Source organism: Rhincodon typus, chromosome 25 (genome assembly GCF_021869965.1).
Source record: "Rhincodon typus isolate 14 chromosome 25, sRhiTyp1.1, whole genome shotgun sequence".
NCBI lineage: Eukaryota > Metazoa > Chordata > Chondrichthyes > Orectolobiformes > Rhincodontidae > Rhincodon > Rhincodon typus.
Window position 1 is genome coordinate 39,805,325 of NC_063356.1, and position 16,400 is coordinate 39,821,724.

Below are 16,400 nucleotides of genomic sequence, written 5' to 3' on the forward strand. Positions count from 1 at the left end.
GCTCAGGAGAGGTTATTAAAATTTCCCAAAGAACGAACAGGAAAGACAGTATGGAAAGGGTCAGGAATCTAACTCGGGAAAAGCAGATCAGGGGACAATAGCGAGAAAGGAGGCAGCAATGCAAGACTGAGGGTGCTGTACTTAAATGTGTGCAGTATAGGAAACAAGATAAATGAACTTGTAGCGCAGTTGAAATGGGTGGGTACAATGTTGTGGGTATCACAGAAACATGGTGGCAAGACGATCAGGGCTGGGAACTCAATATCTAAGGATATAGATCCTATTGAAAGGACAGGCAGAAGGGCAGAGGAGGCAAAGTTGTCTTGTTAGTAAGAAATGAAATTAAATTGATTGCAAAAAGTGATATAGAATCAGAAGGCGTAGAATCTGTGGGTAAAGTTTAGGAACAACAATGGAAAACTTCTGATGGGAGTTACATACAGGTCTCCTAGCAGTAGTTAGGATATGGGGAGGAAAATAATCAGGAGATAGAAAAGGCATATAAGAAAGGTATTGTTACAATCATCGTAGGGGGCTTCAATATTCAGTTGCTAGTCTGGGTCTGCGTCAGGCAGTGAGGGAACCAACAAGACAAAAAATATACTCGACCTCATCCTTACCAAACTGCCAGCTGTAGATACATCTGTCCATGACAGTATCGGTAAAAGCGACCACCTTGTGGAGATGAAGTCCTGCCTTCACATTGAGAATAATTTCCATCATGTTGTGTAAATGGGGCAGACTTCGAACAGACCTAGCAACTCAAGACTGGGCATCCATGAGGTGCTGTGGGCCATCAACAGCAGCAGAATTGTACTCCAGCACAATCTGTAACCTCATGGTTCAGCATATACCCCATTCAACTGTTACCATCAAGCCAGGGGATCAGCCGTGGTTCATTGGAGAGTGCAGGAGGGCATGCCAGGAGCAGCACTAGGCATACTTGAAGATGCGGTGTCAACCTGGTGAAGCCACCAAACAGGACTACTTGCATGCCAAACAGCGAAAGCGGCAAGTGATGGACAGAGCTAAGCGATCCCACAACCAACGGATCAGATCCAAGCTCTGCAGTCCTGTCACATCCAGTCGTGAATGATGGGGGACAATTAAACAACTCACTGGAGGAGGAAGCTCCACAAATATCCCCGTCCTCAATGATAGAAGAGCCAGCACATCAGCGCATAAGATAAAGCTGAAACTTTTTCAGCAATCTTCAGCCAGAAGTGCCAAATGGATGATTCATCTTGGCCTCTTCCAGTGGTCCCCAGCATTACAAATACCAGTCTTCAGCCAATTCGATTCATTCCACATGATATCAAGTAATGGTTAGAGGCAGTAGATACTGCAAACGCTGTGGGACCTGACAATATTCTGGCAATAGTACTGAAGACTTGTGCTCTAGAACTTGCCACTCCCTGAGCCAAGCTGTTCCAGTACAGCTACAACACAGGTATCTACCTGACGATGTGGAAAATTGCCCAATTATGTCATGTACATAAAAAGCAGGACAAATTGAACCCAACCAATTACCACCTCATCAGTCTGCTGTTGATCATTAGTAAAGTGATGGAAGGCATCACCAACAGTGTTATCAGGCAGGACCTGCTCAGTGACGCCCAGTTTAAGTTCCGCCAGGGCCACTCAGCTCCTGACCTCATTACAGCCTTGGTTCAAACATGGATAAAAGAGCTGAACTCCAGAGGTGAGGCGAGAATGACTGCCCTTGACATCAAGGCTGCATTTGACAGAGTGTGGCATCAAGGAGCCCTAGCAAAACTGGAATCAATGGGTATCGGGGGCAAATGCTCTGCTGGTTGGGGTCACACTTGACACATAGGACACACAACAGCCAGGCCACGGCCATCACCAATAACAGATAATCTAACCACTGCCCCTTGACATTCAATGGTGTTACCATCACTGAATTCCCCCCCTATCAGCATTCTGGGGGTTATCGTTGACCAGAAACTCAACTGGATTCATCACATAAACACAGTTGCTCTCAAAGCTAGGAATACTGCAGCAAGTAACACACCTCCTGACTACCCAAAGCCTGTCCACCATCTACAAGGCACAAATCAGGAGTGTGATGGAATACTCCCCACTTGCCTGGATGAGTGCAGCCCAACAACACTCAAGAAGCTTGGCACCATCCAGGACAAAGCAGCCCGCTTGATTAATACTACATCCACAAGCATCCACTCCCCACCATTGATGCTCAGTAGCAGCAGTGTGTACAATCTACAAGATGCACTGCAGAAATTCACCAAGATCCTCAGACAGCACCTTCCAAACCCATGACCATTTTCATCTAGAAGGACAAGAGCAGCAGATACATGGGAACACTACTGTCTGCAAAAGCCCCTCCAAAATTTCAGAACAGGATTCTGGGGCAATTCAAGATGGAGTATGGGAAAAATTGTGGCTATAAGAGCTGCCTCTTTTCGTTTTGAGGTATTTTCAGTGTTGGAGTTGATTTTCACAAATTCTAGGAGCAGTATTACTGTTTTATAAGCTGTTGCATTGCTTTGGAACTTTAGGAAAAAAAGTCAAACCAGCAGCACTTTAGAAAGGATGAAGAGAGGCATTGACCACGTGGGAAGTGAATCAAATGGAGAAATAAACCTGCACAGTTGACTGCCTCTGCTGTTTGTGTCAAGTGTCTCTGGACATTGGAATTTTTCTAAGAACAACTCCAAACAAAACAGTGAAATTCACAGCTGACCTTGGAGAAACCTGTGTGTGGGAGGTCACAGCAGAGGAGCAGCTAAGTGGCTATTTGTAAAATGTAACCTTACTGTTTTTCTTTTGTAAATCTACAATCGTGAGTACAGTGGGTTCTTTTCGATTATATGTTTTTATTGAGATCTGTCTCTTGATTAAACTTTAAAAATATAAAAACATAGGTACTAAGTTAGCCTGTCGAAGTATTTTTAGAGCAGTAAGTCTGTGCTATTCTCTGGGTCTGTAGATTAGTAAGGTGTGAAGATGGCCTTTAGTAGAGTGATGTGCTCCTCTGTCAGATGTGGGTGATTAGGGAGAGTTTCCATGTTACTGATGATTATGTCTGCAGGAAGTGTACTTGGTTGCAAATCCTATTGGATCGCATGGATCAGTTGGAGCTGCAGTTAGAGGCAATGAGGAATTTACAGGAGCTATGGGGTGTGATGGATGGCAGCTGCAAGAAGGGAGAGTAACTGAAGATACAGTCAGGTAGATGGGTTATCTCCAGGAAAGGTAGGAGAGGGAGGCAAGTAGTACAGGAGTCTCCTGTGGCTATCCCCATCTCAATCCAGTATGCTGCTTTGGAAAATGTAGGGAGTGATGGACTCTCAGGGGAATGTAGCACTGACAGCCAGGTTTCTGGTAATGAGACTGGCTCTAATGTAACGAGGGGTACGTCAGGTTCCAAGTGGGTGATTCTGAAAGGGGAGTCTCTAGTCTCCCGGAGGCACAGACAGACATTTCTGGGGCTGAGACATCTGAATGGTGTGTTGTCTCCCTGGTTCCAGGATCAAGGATATCTCAGAGATGGTGCAGAACATTCTGAATGGGGAGAGGGACCAACAGGAGGTCATTGTACACATTGGAACTAATGACATAAGAAGAGAAAAAGAACGACATTCTGAGGAGAGAATATAGGAAGTTAGGCAGGAATTTAAAAAGTAGGTCCTCAAGGACAGTTATATCTGAATCACTCCCAGTGCCACAAGCTAGAGGGTAGGAATAAGAGGATAAAGCAGATGAGTGTGTGACTGAGGAGCTGGTGCAGGGGAGAAGGATTCACATTTTTGAATCATTGGAATCTCTTCTGGGGTAGAAAACAGATTGCACCTGAATTGGAAGACGGCTATAATACTGGTGGGGAGATTTGTTAGAGCTGCTTGGGAGGCTTTAAAGCAACAAGGTTGGGGGGGTGGGGGCAGAGGGGTTGCAGTGGCAGGACCCAGGGAGATACTGAGGAAAGAGATCAGCCTGAGACTGGTACAGATGGGAAAAGGAGCAAGTCAAACAGTCAGGGCAGGCAGGAACAAAGCAGAGAGGGAGGTAGGACTGATAAATTAAACTGCATTTATTTCAATGCAAGAGGCCTAACAGGTAAGGCAGATGAACTCAGGGCTTGGTTGGGAACATGGGATTGGAATATTATAACAATTAGAGATGTGGCTCAGGGATGGATAGGAGTGGCAGCTTAATGTTCCAGGGTATAGATGTTGTAGGAAGGAATGTAAAGGGGGGCAAGAGGAGGGGAGTGGCTTTTTTGATAGGGATAACACTATGGCTGTACTTAGGGAGGATATTCCTGGGAATGTGTCCAGGGAAGTTATTTGGGTTGAACTGAGAAATAAGAAAGGGATGATCACCTTATTGGGATTGTGCTATAGACCCCCCAAGTAGTCAGCAGGAAATTGAGAAACAAATTTGTAAGGAGATCTCAGTTATTTGTAAGAATAGTAGGTTGATTATGGTCGGTGATTTTAACTTTCCAAACATAGACTGGGACGGCCAAAAAAGTGTTAAGCATTTGGATGGAGAGAAATTTGTTAAGCATGTACAATAATTTTATTTTTTGATTCCGTATGAGAATGTACGTACTAGAGAACTTAAATCGACTTTTGGAACTGAGGCACAGCAGGCGACCGAGGTGTCAGTGGGGAGCACTTTCGGGCCAATGACTATGATTCTACTAGTTTTAAAATAGTGATGGAAAGGATAGACTGGGTCTAAAAGCTAAAGATCCAAATTGGAGGAAGGCCAATTTTAATGGTATTAAGCAAGAACTTTCAAAAGTTCATTGCAGGTGAATGTTCGCAAGAAAAGGGACAGCTGGAAAATGGGAAGCCTTCAAAAATGAGATAACAAAAGTCTGGAGACAGCATGTTCCTGTTAGGGTGAAGGGCAAGAGTGACAGGAGTAGGGAATGCTGGATGACTAGACAGATTGTGGTTTTGGTTAAGAATAAGAAGAAAGCATATGTCAGGTATAGACAGCAAAGATGGAGTGAATCCCCAGAAGAGTATAAAGGCAGTAGGAGTATACTTGAGGGGGAAATCGGGAGGGCAAAAAGGGGACACAAAACAGCTTTAGTAAGTAGGTTTAAGGAGAATCCAAAGGGATTCTACAAATATATTAAGGAAAAAAGGGTAACTAAGGAGAGAAAAGGCCCTTTACAGATCAGCAAAGCCACCAATGTGTGGAACCAGAGGGGATGGGAGAGATACTAAATGAATATTTTACATCAGGTGGAGAAGGTTATGGAAGATAGAGAATATGGGGAAATAAATAGCGACATCTTGAAAAATGTCCTCATTACAGAGGAGGTGGTGCTGAACATCTTAAAATGCATAAAGGTAGATAAATCCCCGGGAACTGATCAGATGTACCCTAGAACTCTGTGGGAAGCGAGGGAAGAGATTGCTGGGCCCCTCGCTGAGATATTTGTATTGTCAATAGCCACAGGGTGAGGTGCCAGAAGACTGGAGGTTGGCTAACGTGGTGCCGCTATTTAAGAAAAGTAGCAAAGAAAAGCCAGGGAACTATAGACTGGTGAGCTTGACATCAGTGGCGGGCAAGTTGTTGGAGGGAATCCTGAGGGATAGGATTAACATGTATTTGAAAAGGCAAGGACTGATTAGGGATAGTCAACATGGCTTTGTGCATGGGAAATTGTGTCTCACTAACTTGATGGAGTTCTTTGAAGAAATAATGAGGATTGATGAGGGCAGAGCGACGAATGTGATCCGTAAGGCATTCGACAAGGTTCCTCATGGTAGATTGGTTAACAAGGTTAAATCACATTGGAATACAAGGAGAACTAGCCATTCAGATACAGAACTGGCTTGAGCAGTTGGATCAATGGGCTGAGGAGTGGCAGATGAAACTTATTTTCGATAAATATGTGGTGCAGCATTTTGAAAAGGCAAATCAGGGCAGGACTTATACATTTAATGGTAAGGTCCTGAGGAGTGTTCTTATACAAAGAGACCTTTGAGTGCAAGTTCATAGTTCCTTAGAAGTGGAGTCACAGGTAAATAGGATAGTGAAGGAGGCATTCGGTATGCTTGCCTTTATTGGTCAGTACATTGACTATAGTAGTTGGGAGGTCATGTTGCAGCTGAACAGGCCATTGGTTAGGCCAGTTTTGGAATACCACGTGCAATTCTGGTTTCACTGCTATAGGAAAGATGTGAGTCTTGAAAGGATTCAAAAGATTTACAAGGATATTGCCAGGGTTGGAAGGTTTGAGCTATAGGGAGAGGCTGAATAGACTGGGGCTATTTTCCTTGACGTGTCAGAGGCTGAGGGGTGACCTTATAGAGGTTTATAAAATCATGATGGGCATGGATAGGGTGAATAGCCAAGACTTTTCCCTTGGCATGGGGGAGTCCAAAACTAGAGGCCATAGGCTTCAGGTGAGAGGGGAAATATTTAAAAGGGAATCTAAGGGGCAACTTTTTCACGAGGAGGGTGGTGCATGTATGGAATGAGCTGCCAAAGGAAGTGGCAGAGGCTGGTACAATTACAACAATTAAAAAGGTATCTGAATGGGTGTATTAATAGGAAGGGTTTAGAGGGATATGGGCCAAATGCTGGTAAATGGGACTAGATTAATTGAGGATATCTGGTTGGCATTGACTGAAGGATCTGTTCCCGTGCTGTACATCTCTATGACTCTAAGCCACTCACCAATCGCTGTTTCTTCACTGTTGCTGGTCAAAATCCTGGAATTCCCTTCTAACGGCATTGTGGGTCAACCCACAGCAGGTGGACTGCAGTGGTTCAAAAAGACAACTCACCACCACTTTCTCAAGGGCAACTAGGGACGGGCAATAAATGCTGGCCAGCCAGTGATGCCCACATCCCACAAATGAATTAATTTAAAAAATGCTTCCATGGTATTATTTTGTTTAGCTGGGAAACTTAACAAAGGCAGTTATAGCCCAATTCCAGGAATCTCATGCCAATTCCCATTTTGTGCAAACCACACAAGCACACGTTAAGGGAGTGGTTAGTGATCCTGCATAAAGCACTCCTTCTCTAGTTAACTCCACTGGGTATTTTTAGTCCCAACCAGACTATGAATGAGCCTGGCATGTTCTGTTAGGAGACATGGTCCAAGGTTTCTCAGAAGTCATGAAGCACAGGCAGTTACTGTCCTGAGACAAAAAAACCAAAAACAATCAGCCATTCAACTTCCCCTTTGAAATATTTTGGTCTTTTAACCATTTTAAATCTGTCAATAATCTGAAGCTATCCACAACTTCAATGACAAAAACTTAATTACTTTCACCTTTTGATCTTGTATAAGCAAACACGTGATTGAAAGAACTCTTCAGAGAAATATGTAGTTATTACAAGGTAATAACTTTTGAATGATGTTTTTATCATTCCCCTCTGCAGCTGTGTAAACATTGCCTGCTGAGCAAAGTGGATTAACCTTTCTTGAAGCTTAGCCAAGCATTTGTAAGGTCATCTCAGAAACACTGTTTGTACTGCTTTGGTGGATGGAATTGCAAGATAGAATCATTATGAATACTGAGCTGAGCCCCGAGAAGAAATATCACAAAACATTTGGAATTGTTTGTACAGTCGTTTGACTGACATACTGATTATTTTGAAATAAGTGGTTTCTTTGATTCAGGTTTGTTAATACCTATGTTTATTTTACAAGAAGTGTGAAGTGAATGAATGTTTTTGACATTTTTAAAGATGTTAACAAGGTTGCAAATGGAGTTCTTTTACAGTAGATTTTTAAAGCCAACTTGGTTATTGTATCACATTCACTAGCTTTTCAAAGAGTTGCCAATACCTCATTAGTTCAGTGATTTGTGATACTGTGAAGATGGGTGTAGGCTGCAAAGAAGGAGATTAGAAGATATGGGGGAATGGGAGGTATAAACGATTCATGAGGTTGGGCGCAGGTTTGAAGGTAATGAGATTCTAATAGTTATGAATACAACAGGGCTGATGCCCCAGTAAAGGGAGACAGGCCTCGTAGTCTGCTTGCCCACTATCCATCCAAGTTTATTGAACCCCTAGCAAGTAATCCTAATGGTCTGCTGTTGTAAATGATTTGATATTCCTGCTGAAAAAGGGCAGGTAAGTAAAAGAAGATGAGGCTGAGGTCTGAAAGTATGCTACTGGATATTTTCATTACCCAGTCCCACCCCGGAAATGGTGACTTGTACTGACAGTTTTGTTCAACTTCACTCAAAGTATCCATTTTAAAGTTTGAGCCAGAACAGTGAATGTCAGCAGGCATCAATACTCCACTGCATCTTTTCCTCACCAAACATAGACGTTTATCAGCAACCACCACCAAATGGTCAGGTCAGAGAACCTAGCCTGATATTCCCTCGCACAGAGGTGCTACTGCCTTGTGTGCCCCTACTTAGCCCAAACAAGGAAAGAAAAGAGCATCCCTAATCTACATGACAGGCCTTCACAGCACTGTACAGTGACACAGGATGATTTGATAGGCTGGTTGGAAAGGCTGAACAGTAGCAAATGGAATTTAATCTTGAAAAGTGGAAGTTGATACATTTTGGGAGGATGAACACAGCAAGGGAGCACACAATGGTTGGCAGGACATTAAGAAGTAGAAGGGAACTGAGGACACTGGTGAGCATATTCACAGATCCTGAAAGGCAGCAGGACTAGTAGATAAGGTGATCACGGAAGCATTTAGGACAATATTATTAGTCAATAATATAAGAATATATATAGTATAATATATAATATTATATAATATATAACTGAATATAAGGACAAGGAAGTGATAATGGATAATGTATACAAATTAGTTAGACAACAGCTGCAGTAATGTGTGTAGTTCTATTTAGGAAGGATGTGATTCCATTAGCAAGAGTGCAGAAGAGATTCATCATGTTGCCTGGGCTGGAGAGGTTGAGCTATGAAGAGATTAGATAAGCTGGTATTGTTTTCCTTAGAGCAGAGAAGGCTGAGGGGAGATACGATTGAGTGCACAAGGTTGAGGGGGGAATAGATAAAGGTAGACAGGGAGAAATTTTTCTCTGTAGCAGAAGGGTCAATAACCAGGAGGCACAGTTTTAAGATAAAGAGCATGGGGGCAGAGGTGAAAGCACTGTGGGTATCTGGAACACACTGCCTGAGAGGCTGGTAGAGGCAGAAACCCCCAAGACATTTAAGGACTATTTAGATAAGCACTTGAGACACCATCGCATTCAAGGCTACAGGCCAAGTATTGGAAAATGCGATCAGAATTTTTTGATTTTGATGACCAGTATGGACATGATGGGCCAAAGGGCTGTCAAAACTTTGACTTTACCATACAGCAGTCAGAGATGAGCTGGCCTAGATTTGAGTGAAATCTGAATATCGATCTGACAGTACTGCCAATTTTTATTTCACACCAAGATTAATTATTCAACATAAAGCTGATCATGATTAACAGAAGAGTCCAAATTAAGTTGGGAATAACACATTTCCTGTGACCACAGGAAAATACCTGTAAATACATTCTTTCTCAGCAATGCAAAACCTCTGAACTAAGAAGCAAACCACAACCTAGAAAGTTAAACCTCGATCTGAATTTTTTTTTAAACATCTTAAGTGACAAAAGTATATATACTGATCTATTCTTAAAGGAGTAACAAATAGTTAGAAATAAACTGTACGTCAAATGATAAATTCTGAGAAAGTGGATTATTGACATAAGCAAATAACAAAACTGAGAAATTTCAGAGATTAACACAAATATATCCCCAGAACAAAATCTCTTAAATCATCCGCCTGAGAGAATAACCTTAAACACATTTTTGTTTCAGAAAGTAAATTTGTTTCTCAGTTACATCAGTATGTACATGGCCTTTTAACATTATACGAACTCTCAAGACACTCAGGAGTATTATAAAACAAGATATGAGATCTAGCCACTTAAGGAGATATTAGGTCAGATGATCAACAGAATAGCCAAATAGATAGGCTTCAATAACAGCCTTAAAAGAAGGAAAGAGATTGAGGTAGTGATTAGGGAAGGAATTTCAAAGCTCAGTATTTAAGCCACTGAAAGACTGGCCCTCATTCGTTGAAATAATTTAAAACTGGATGCCCAAGGCAGCAGATCTCAAACCACTTTGAGGTTGGAAGAGATTGCAAAGGAGGACAGACACTCTGGACAGATTTGAAAACAAAAATGAACATGTCTAAAATTGAGATGTTGCATGACCAGAAGTCAATGTAGATCAGTGAACACAGGGCTGACACAGGAATGAGATTTAGTGCAACTTGACACACAGGCAGAAGTTAGGCTGACTTCACGTTTACAGGAGGTTAGAATGTGGCAGTCAAGAGAATGCATTGGAATAATCAAATCTAGAGGACTAGAGTGTTCCGGCAGATGAACTGAGACAAAGACAAAAACAGGTGATGCCAGCGGGGGTGGAGCAGGTGGTCTTAGTGAATACAAGGTTAGAAACCCATTGGGGAGTCAAATATGACAAGTCTGATCATACTGGTTTAATCTCATAATTGCCAAGAGATAAGTATGGAGTCAGTAACTACATAATAGTTTGGAGTGGGGGCTGAGAATGATGGCTTTGGTCTTCCCAGTATTGAACTGGAGAAAAGTTCTGCTTATCCTGACATTGCTGTAGGATTTCCTCAAGGACCAACCGTCTTCAGCTGCTTCAATGACATTCCTTTTGTTGCAAGGTCAAAAGTGCAAATGTTCAGAGATGATTGTTCTGAGCACTTCAATTTCCAACTCCTCTGATATTGGAAGTCCGTTACAACTGGCATTAAGACCTGGCCTTGGGCTATAAATGGCAAGTAAAATTCACATCACAAAAACGGTATCACTGTAGTCTAAAAGCTGTCAAAGGGCTCCTAAAGAGTTAAAAAAAAAAAAAAAAAAAATCGAATCATCTCTGGCTCAAAATCCTTGGGTTACCATAGATCTTACCAGTGTCTTAACTGGATCAGCCACATAACTACTGTGGTTCCAAGAAATTGGGAATTCTGTAGCAAGTAACTTACCCCTCAACTTCCCAATCCCCATCCACTACTGATAAGGAATAAGTGAGAGATGGAAATTTTTCCCCTTACCTGGATGAACACAACCACAAGCAGCTCCAAAACATCCAGATCAATTTAGACCACTTGATTGGCACCCCATCACTTAGCATTCATTTCTTTCACCATCAACACATACTGGCATTATTGTATACCATCTCTGAAGATGTTTTGAAGCAATTCATCGAGGCTCCTTCAACAGAACTTTCCAAACCCATCACTTCTATTGTCTAGAAGACCAAGGGCACCAGATGTATGGGAACAACACTAGCTGTTAGACCTCCTCCAAGGCACAGTATCCCAACTTTGAACAATATCACCATTCATTCATTGGCACAGAGTCAAAATCCTGGAATTCTCTTTCAAACCGCACTCTACCTACAACAGATGGATTGCAGTTGTTCTATAAGACAGTACATCATATTCTATAGTGCAATTAAGGATGTGCAGTAATTCCAAACCAAGATGGCGGCAAAGTAGAATGCTTCAGTAGGAGTACATTCGCTCCATCCATTTCTTTCTCTTTTTCTATCGACGTTCTTATCTCCTTGGCCTCAGTGTGGACCCAATGAGGGTGTCCTCTCGACCTGGGCTGTGGTGGTCTCTCTGCCCTGTGGTGATCTCTTGGTTTGGTGTGGCGGTGGCTCGGCATGCAAGCAGGTCCTGCCCACGTATGTTCTGGAGGCAGGAGATCGGGGAGGCAACAGTAGCGATGGCTTCATGGCGCAACACAGGATGTGCAAGTGGTGAAGGAGGACTCCTGCTATCTGCGGCGGAGGTGGTGGTGTCAAGCTCAAGCAGCTGAGGTCTCCCGGAGAGTGAGATAAGCAGAGCACTTGTCAAAGATTGTTGAACTTTTAACTTTATTCCTTTATTTTTCCCAGTTTAAATTAAGGAGGACATTAATGTTAATTATTACTTTATTTCCTTATTGGTACTTATTCTATGAAGCCAATGGTTAACTTTTACTACATTGGACCCAAGTTTTTTTTGTACCTAGATACATTTGTATCTAAGATGGTGCCATGTGTGGCAACATTATACACTTTTCACTGTACTCCTGTACTTGTCACTGACACTAATACATTGCCAGCCTAACCAGGAGTAGGTTTAGCTTTCCTTCAGAGAGAAAGTGATCAGGACATCAAAACAGACAATTTACACAAATTCACCTTGAATTCTCTCATCTTACGTAGATATTGGGTAGCAGTTTAAATTGTGAACAAAGTCTGGAATAGTCTCATATTTTGTATTGGTAATTTTACTGTAAAACAGAACTTGGGTCATACAGTGCACAAAAACAGTACTGCACATACATCTTAAAATACATTCTTCTTTAAAAAAAACTTTTTTTTGCATTGCAGTTTGGTGAATGTACTAGAAGATACTAAATTATTTTATATGTCTTGCACTTACACAAAGAATAATGGACATCTGGGACTGATTACAACATGGCAATCTAATCAATGGTTTCAGATGGTGCTCATAAACTGCAAGAGTAAATCTCATGCAGCTTGTGAAAGTCAGTCAAACCTCAAGACTATACTTTCCAATCACGACAAAGCTTCAAAACAAAGTTGCTTTTACTCAGTATTCGGTCTATTTTGGTTTCTGCAGTGTGCTCTGCACAGTGACGTTTATACTGGGAGATTAATGATTAGGAGATTGTCCTGCATTGAAGAAATGCTCCCACTTTCCCCACGATAGTTCATCCCCCAAAACCATTCTTAATAGCTTTTTTGTCATTGCTTCTATTCAGTTCTATGGATGGTCACCCTCAGGTACCCTTTTCAGCTGGCATTCATGCCTAGGCCACACAGTGAGCTATGGCATTCTATCAGATTTTGTGAGGAAGCTGAACATGATCCCATCCTTAGAAGACATTCAGCCACATGCCTTTCTAGTAGGTATTGATGAATAGCTAGTAGGAAGAGTATGAAACCCAACTAACTTTCCTCCTTATCAGGAGCTTGAAGATCAATTGCAAATATTATTGACTAGGTTGGGATCAATTAGCTTAGTACAGGCTTAATCAAACTGGGTTTCCTACTGGTCAATGAGTAAAGTTTTATTACTGCTTTACTTTGATGAACTTTTAGGAGGGCACAGTGAAATCTTATGGTTAGTGTGCATTACTTCTAATTACAATATAACTCCCCATTAGTCAACCATACCAGGGATCATCAGTGGCGAGGCACACAAAGAAACCAAGGGAACACAAACTGACCATAGGCAAGAAAGTCACGTTGTACCAAAAGCGGAGGCACTATACTGTACACTAAAAAACACTTTAATATGTCACGGGTAGAAAAACGGAACAAAGGAATAACAAGGGAAATATCACACCTACACGAATTACAAATATAACACAGGTGAAAATAAAGCTGTATAAAACGTCATGTATTTAAATACATTTACAAATTAAAAAAAAATTCCTATACAAGTTCTGAAGGTTGTGCTGCGACTAAAGGTTGTCTAAAATGGGCCCTAATCTCAGGAAAAATGCTGTAACAGTTTTTTTTTTAAATTGTCTTGGAATTTTTACCTTTTATAGAAAAATGATGCGATATATTATTTCATAACAAGCAAAAGCTTTACATGGTGTATAATACAAAAACCACAGCTGCACAAAACTGTGCCAATCTTATTATACAGCATCAGTACCTTTGTGAAGTTATGTACACAGTTCCACGCTGCTTGATGCAGTGTTTTATGTATATGCTTTTACATACATATGGCAGGTAACATACAAAAACTAGATCCTTTGATTCTAGGTGGGCGCTTACTCTTCACATTAGCCATTGGTGCAATGAATGTAAGCTGACCAAAAAAAGTGCCAAGACAAAAAGAAATTCATGCTATTAATGGGGACAAGGGTTAATGGGAGTATTTTCTCTCCACATGGAATATTTTCTCAGGCACCAATTGATTCCACACATTTAGATCTGTACTGATTGTCCCTTCTGAAGCAAAATATTTTTATAAATATGATGATTTAAATTTCACCCTGATGTCCCAATTAACAAGTGTTGACGGTAATGGTGAAATTGTTGCAATGTCACTTTAACTCCACCAGATAAGCTTTGTTAATGTCTGTGGTGTCACACTTTCAAAGCTAGCAACATCTAGTGGCACAAAGTTGGTAGTACAACTGGACAAAGCTGCCATATTGTGGATCTTTACAGCCATAGCTGGAAAGACACCCATGTTTCTGCTCTGTGGCTAATTTGGGTTCTATCCTAGCGCTCACCCAGACTTCACTGCTTGCAATTGCTGCATCTCTCTTCCCTTCATTCTCCTGCAATGGTATGTAGGCATTTTCGATATTCACAAATATTTACATGACTCCGAAAAGGGGACATCAAATCTGATAGTTTACATATAATAAATAAATGGAAAATGCACCACTTCAAACAGGGGACAAGTGGGAAAAACTTCAAGTGTTGTGCAGTTTGCAGTGTTTTAAAACCATAAACGTTAACTGCAAAACTGTATCCAGATATCTGAATGCTGGAAACTTTTCCCTAGCAGAAAGCCGAGGGACTCTAGCTCTAAAAACAAGGATCAACTCGCAGCCAATTGGGCTTTTGCAGGATTTCAGGGCATAGAGACCTACTCAATGAGCAGTTTTAATTGATATTCCGATGTGGAATTAAATTGCAACTTTTTTTAAATACACAGGGAAATGAAATATAAATGAAATTTTCTTTTTATAAATAGATGGAAAAAAATTATATATCTATCCTTGGGCATTTTCTGTAAAATCAGAGATCTCTCTCATAGGAAGAATAGTGACTTGAGTTGAAGCCTCCCTGAGGCAGGTGCCTAGACTGACTGCAGAGCTTGACAGATGCCTGGAGACCATTGCCAGTAGTTTTTCTATTCAGGTTCTTTAGTGTGCGACTGTGTCAATGACTCGTGTGTGTGAGACAGAGGATTTGTGCATGTAAGTGAGTTGTGTGCATGCGAGTGTGAGCCAGTTTAAGAGAGTGAGTGTGTGAGAGTATGCCAATGAGTATGGGTGGCCAGGCTAATGTTCTCGTTTTGATTGTTCACTTCTCCTGGTGTCACAAAACCTTCTGTCTGTCAGAGCGAGATGAGAGACTAAGGTGATGCAGGAAGTTTGTCTCTGGCATAACAGGGACATTTCTGCAAAACCAATAATTTAAAAAACATCAGTCCTTCTAATTTCATGTTATAGTAAACAGGTATAAAATGTAGACAGTAAGGTTCCAGTTCTTCTGCACAATGATTGCATTTCCTCCTGACCCTTGTTAACTGCCGCTGGATTTTAATCATATCACATTCTTCCTCAGCATTTTTTTTCTGTTGACTCTGATTGTTCATGCGAGTTGAGTTCATAAAGGCATTTAGCAAGTGCAGTGGAAGCCTCCATACCACTGATGGCCAGTACTGAAAGGTGGTTCTCATGTCGCTTCAGCAACCTGGAGGTGGGAAAAAAAACATTTTCAGAGCTATTACTCACTGACAATATAAAGTGCACAGGATCCCAAATACTAGTGTGGTTTTTACTAAATGCTATTACACACAAGATAATAAATTGTTACAGAAATGCTGCTCTGAAATCCAGGGAAAGTGATTAAAAATAAACTCAGCTTGTGTTTAACAAGAGAAAATATAAAATAATGTTCCATAGGAAAGCCATATCAATGGGTTTTAACACTAAAAAAGTGAGTTTTAGACCTTACTTCAATAACTCAGTGCTAAGGATTGAAGTCAAGCATATTCCTAAAGTGAAAGTGGTTAAGTATGTGGGAAGATGTTTATTTAAGGTTTTGGAGTAGATCTGTAGCTCGGGTTGTGGGTATTGAGGTTGGTTGGCTCACCCGCCGAGCTGGTTTGTTGTTCCACAGACATTTCGTTACCGTGCTTGGTAACATCCTCAGTGCAGCCTCTGATGGAGAGTCGGTGTGTTCTCCCGCCTGGTTTTTAAACTCTGGGGTCCATTGCGATGGATTATCTCACTTCTGGGTTTCCTCCGTAGTTGAACGTATATGGGGTCGAGTTCAACGTGCTTATTAATAGCCTGCTTCGTGAAGTGCCATGCTTCCAGGAATTCTAGTGCTTGTCTCTGCTTAGCCTGTCCCAGGATCTTGGTGTTGTCCCAGTCGAAGTCGTGGTTCTCCTTGTCCATGTGGATTGAGATGAGTGAGTATTGGTCGTGTCTTTTTGTAGCCTAAAGACCCACTCCCCGCCAGGGACAGGACCAATGTCATCTACAAGATCCCCTGCAGAGACTGCGAGAAACACTACATCGGACAAACAGGAAGGAAACTAACAACAAGAGTACATGAACACCAACTGACTACAAAAAGACACGACCA

At 41.6% G+C, this 16,400-nt stretch overlaps 1 protein-coding gene across 2 annotated transcripts in view; it reads right to left on the reverse strand.

Moving 5' to 3' along the window:
- Nucleotides 1–12,300: 12,300 nt before the first annotated feature.
- The window catches only part of LOC109921549 (AT-rich interactive domain-containing protein 2-like), a 212,740-nt gene continuing 208,640 nt past the window's right edge, over nucleotides 12,301–16,400 (reverse strand). For both annotated transcript variants that reach the window (XM_048611861.1, XM_048611862.1), the window contains exon 21: nucleotides 12,301–15,500. In XM_048611861.1, the coding sequence (XP_048467818.1) occupies nucleotides 15,368–15,500 (133 nt within the window). In that variant the 3' untranslated portion in view covers nucleotides 12,301–15,367. The remainder of the gene's footprint in view (nucleotides 15,501–16,400) is intronic.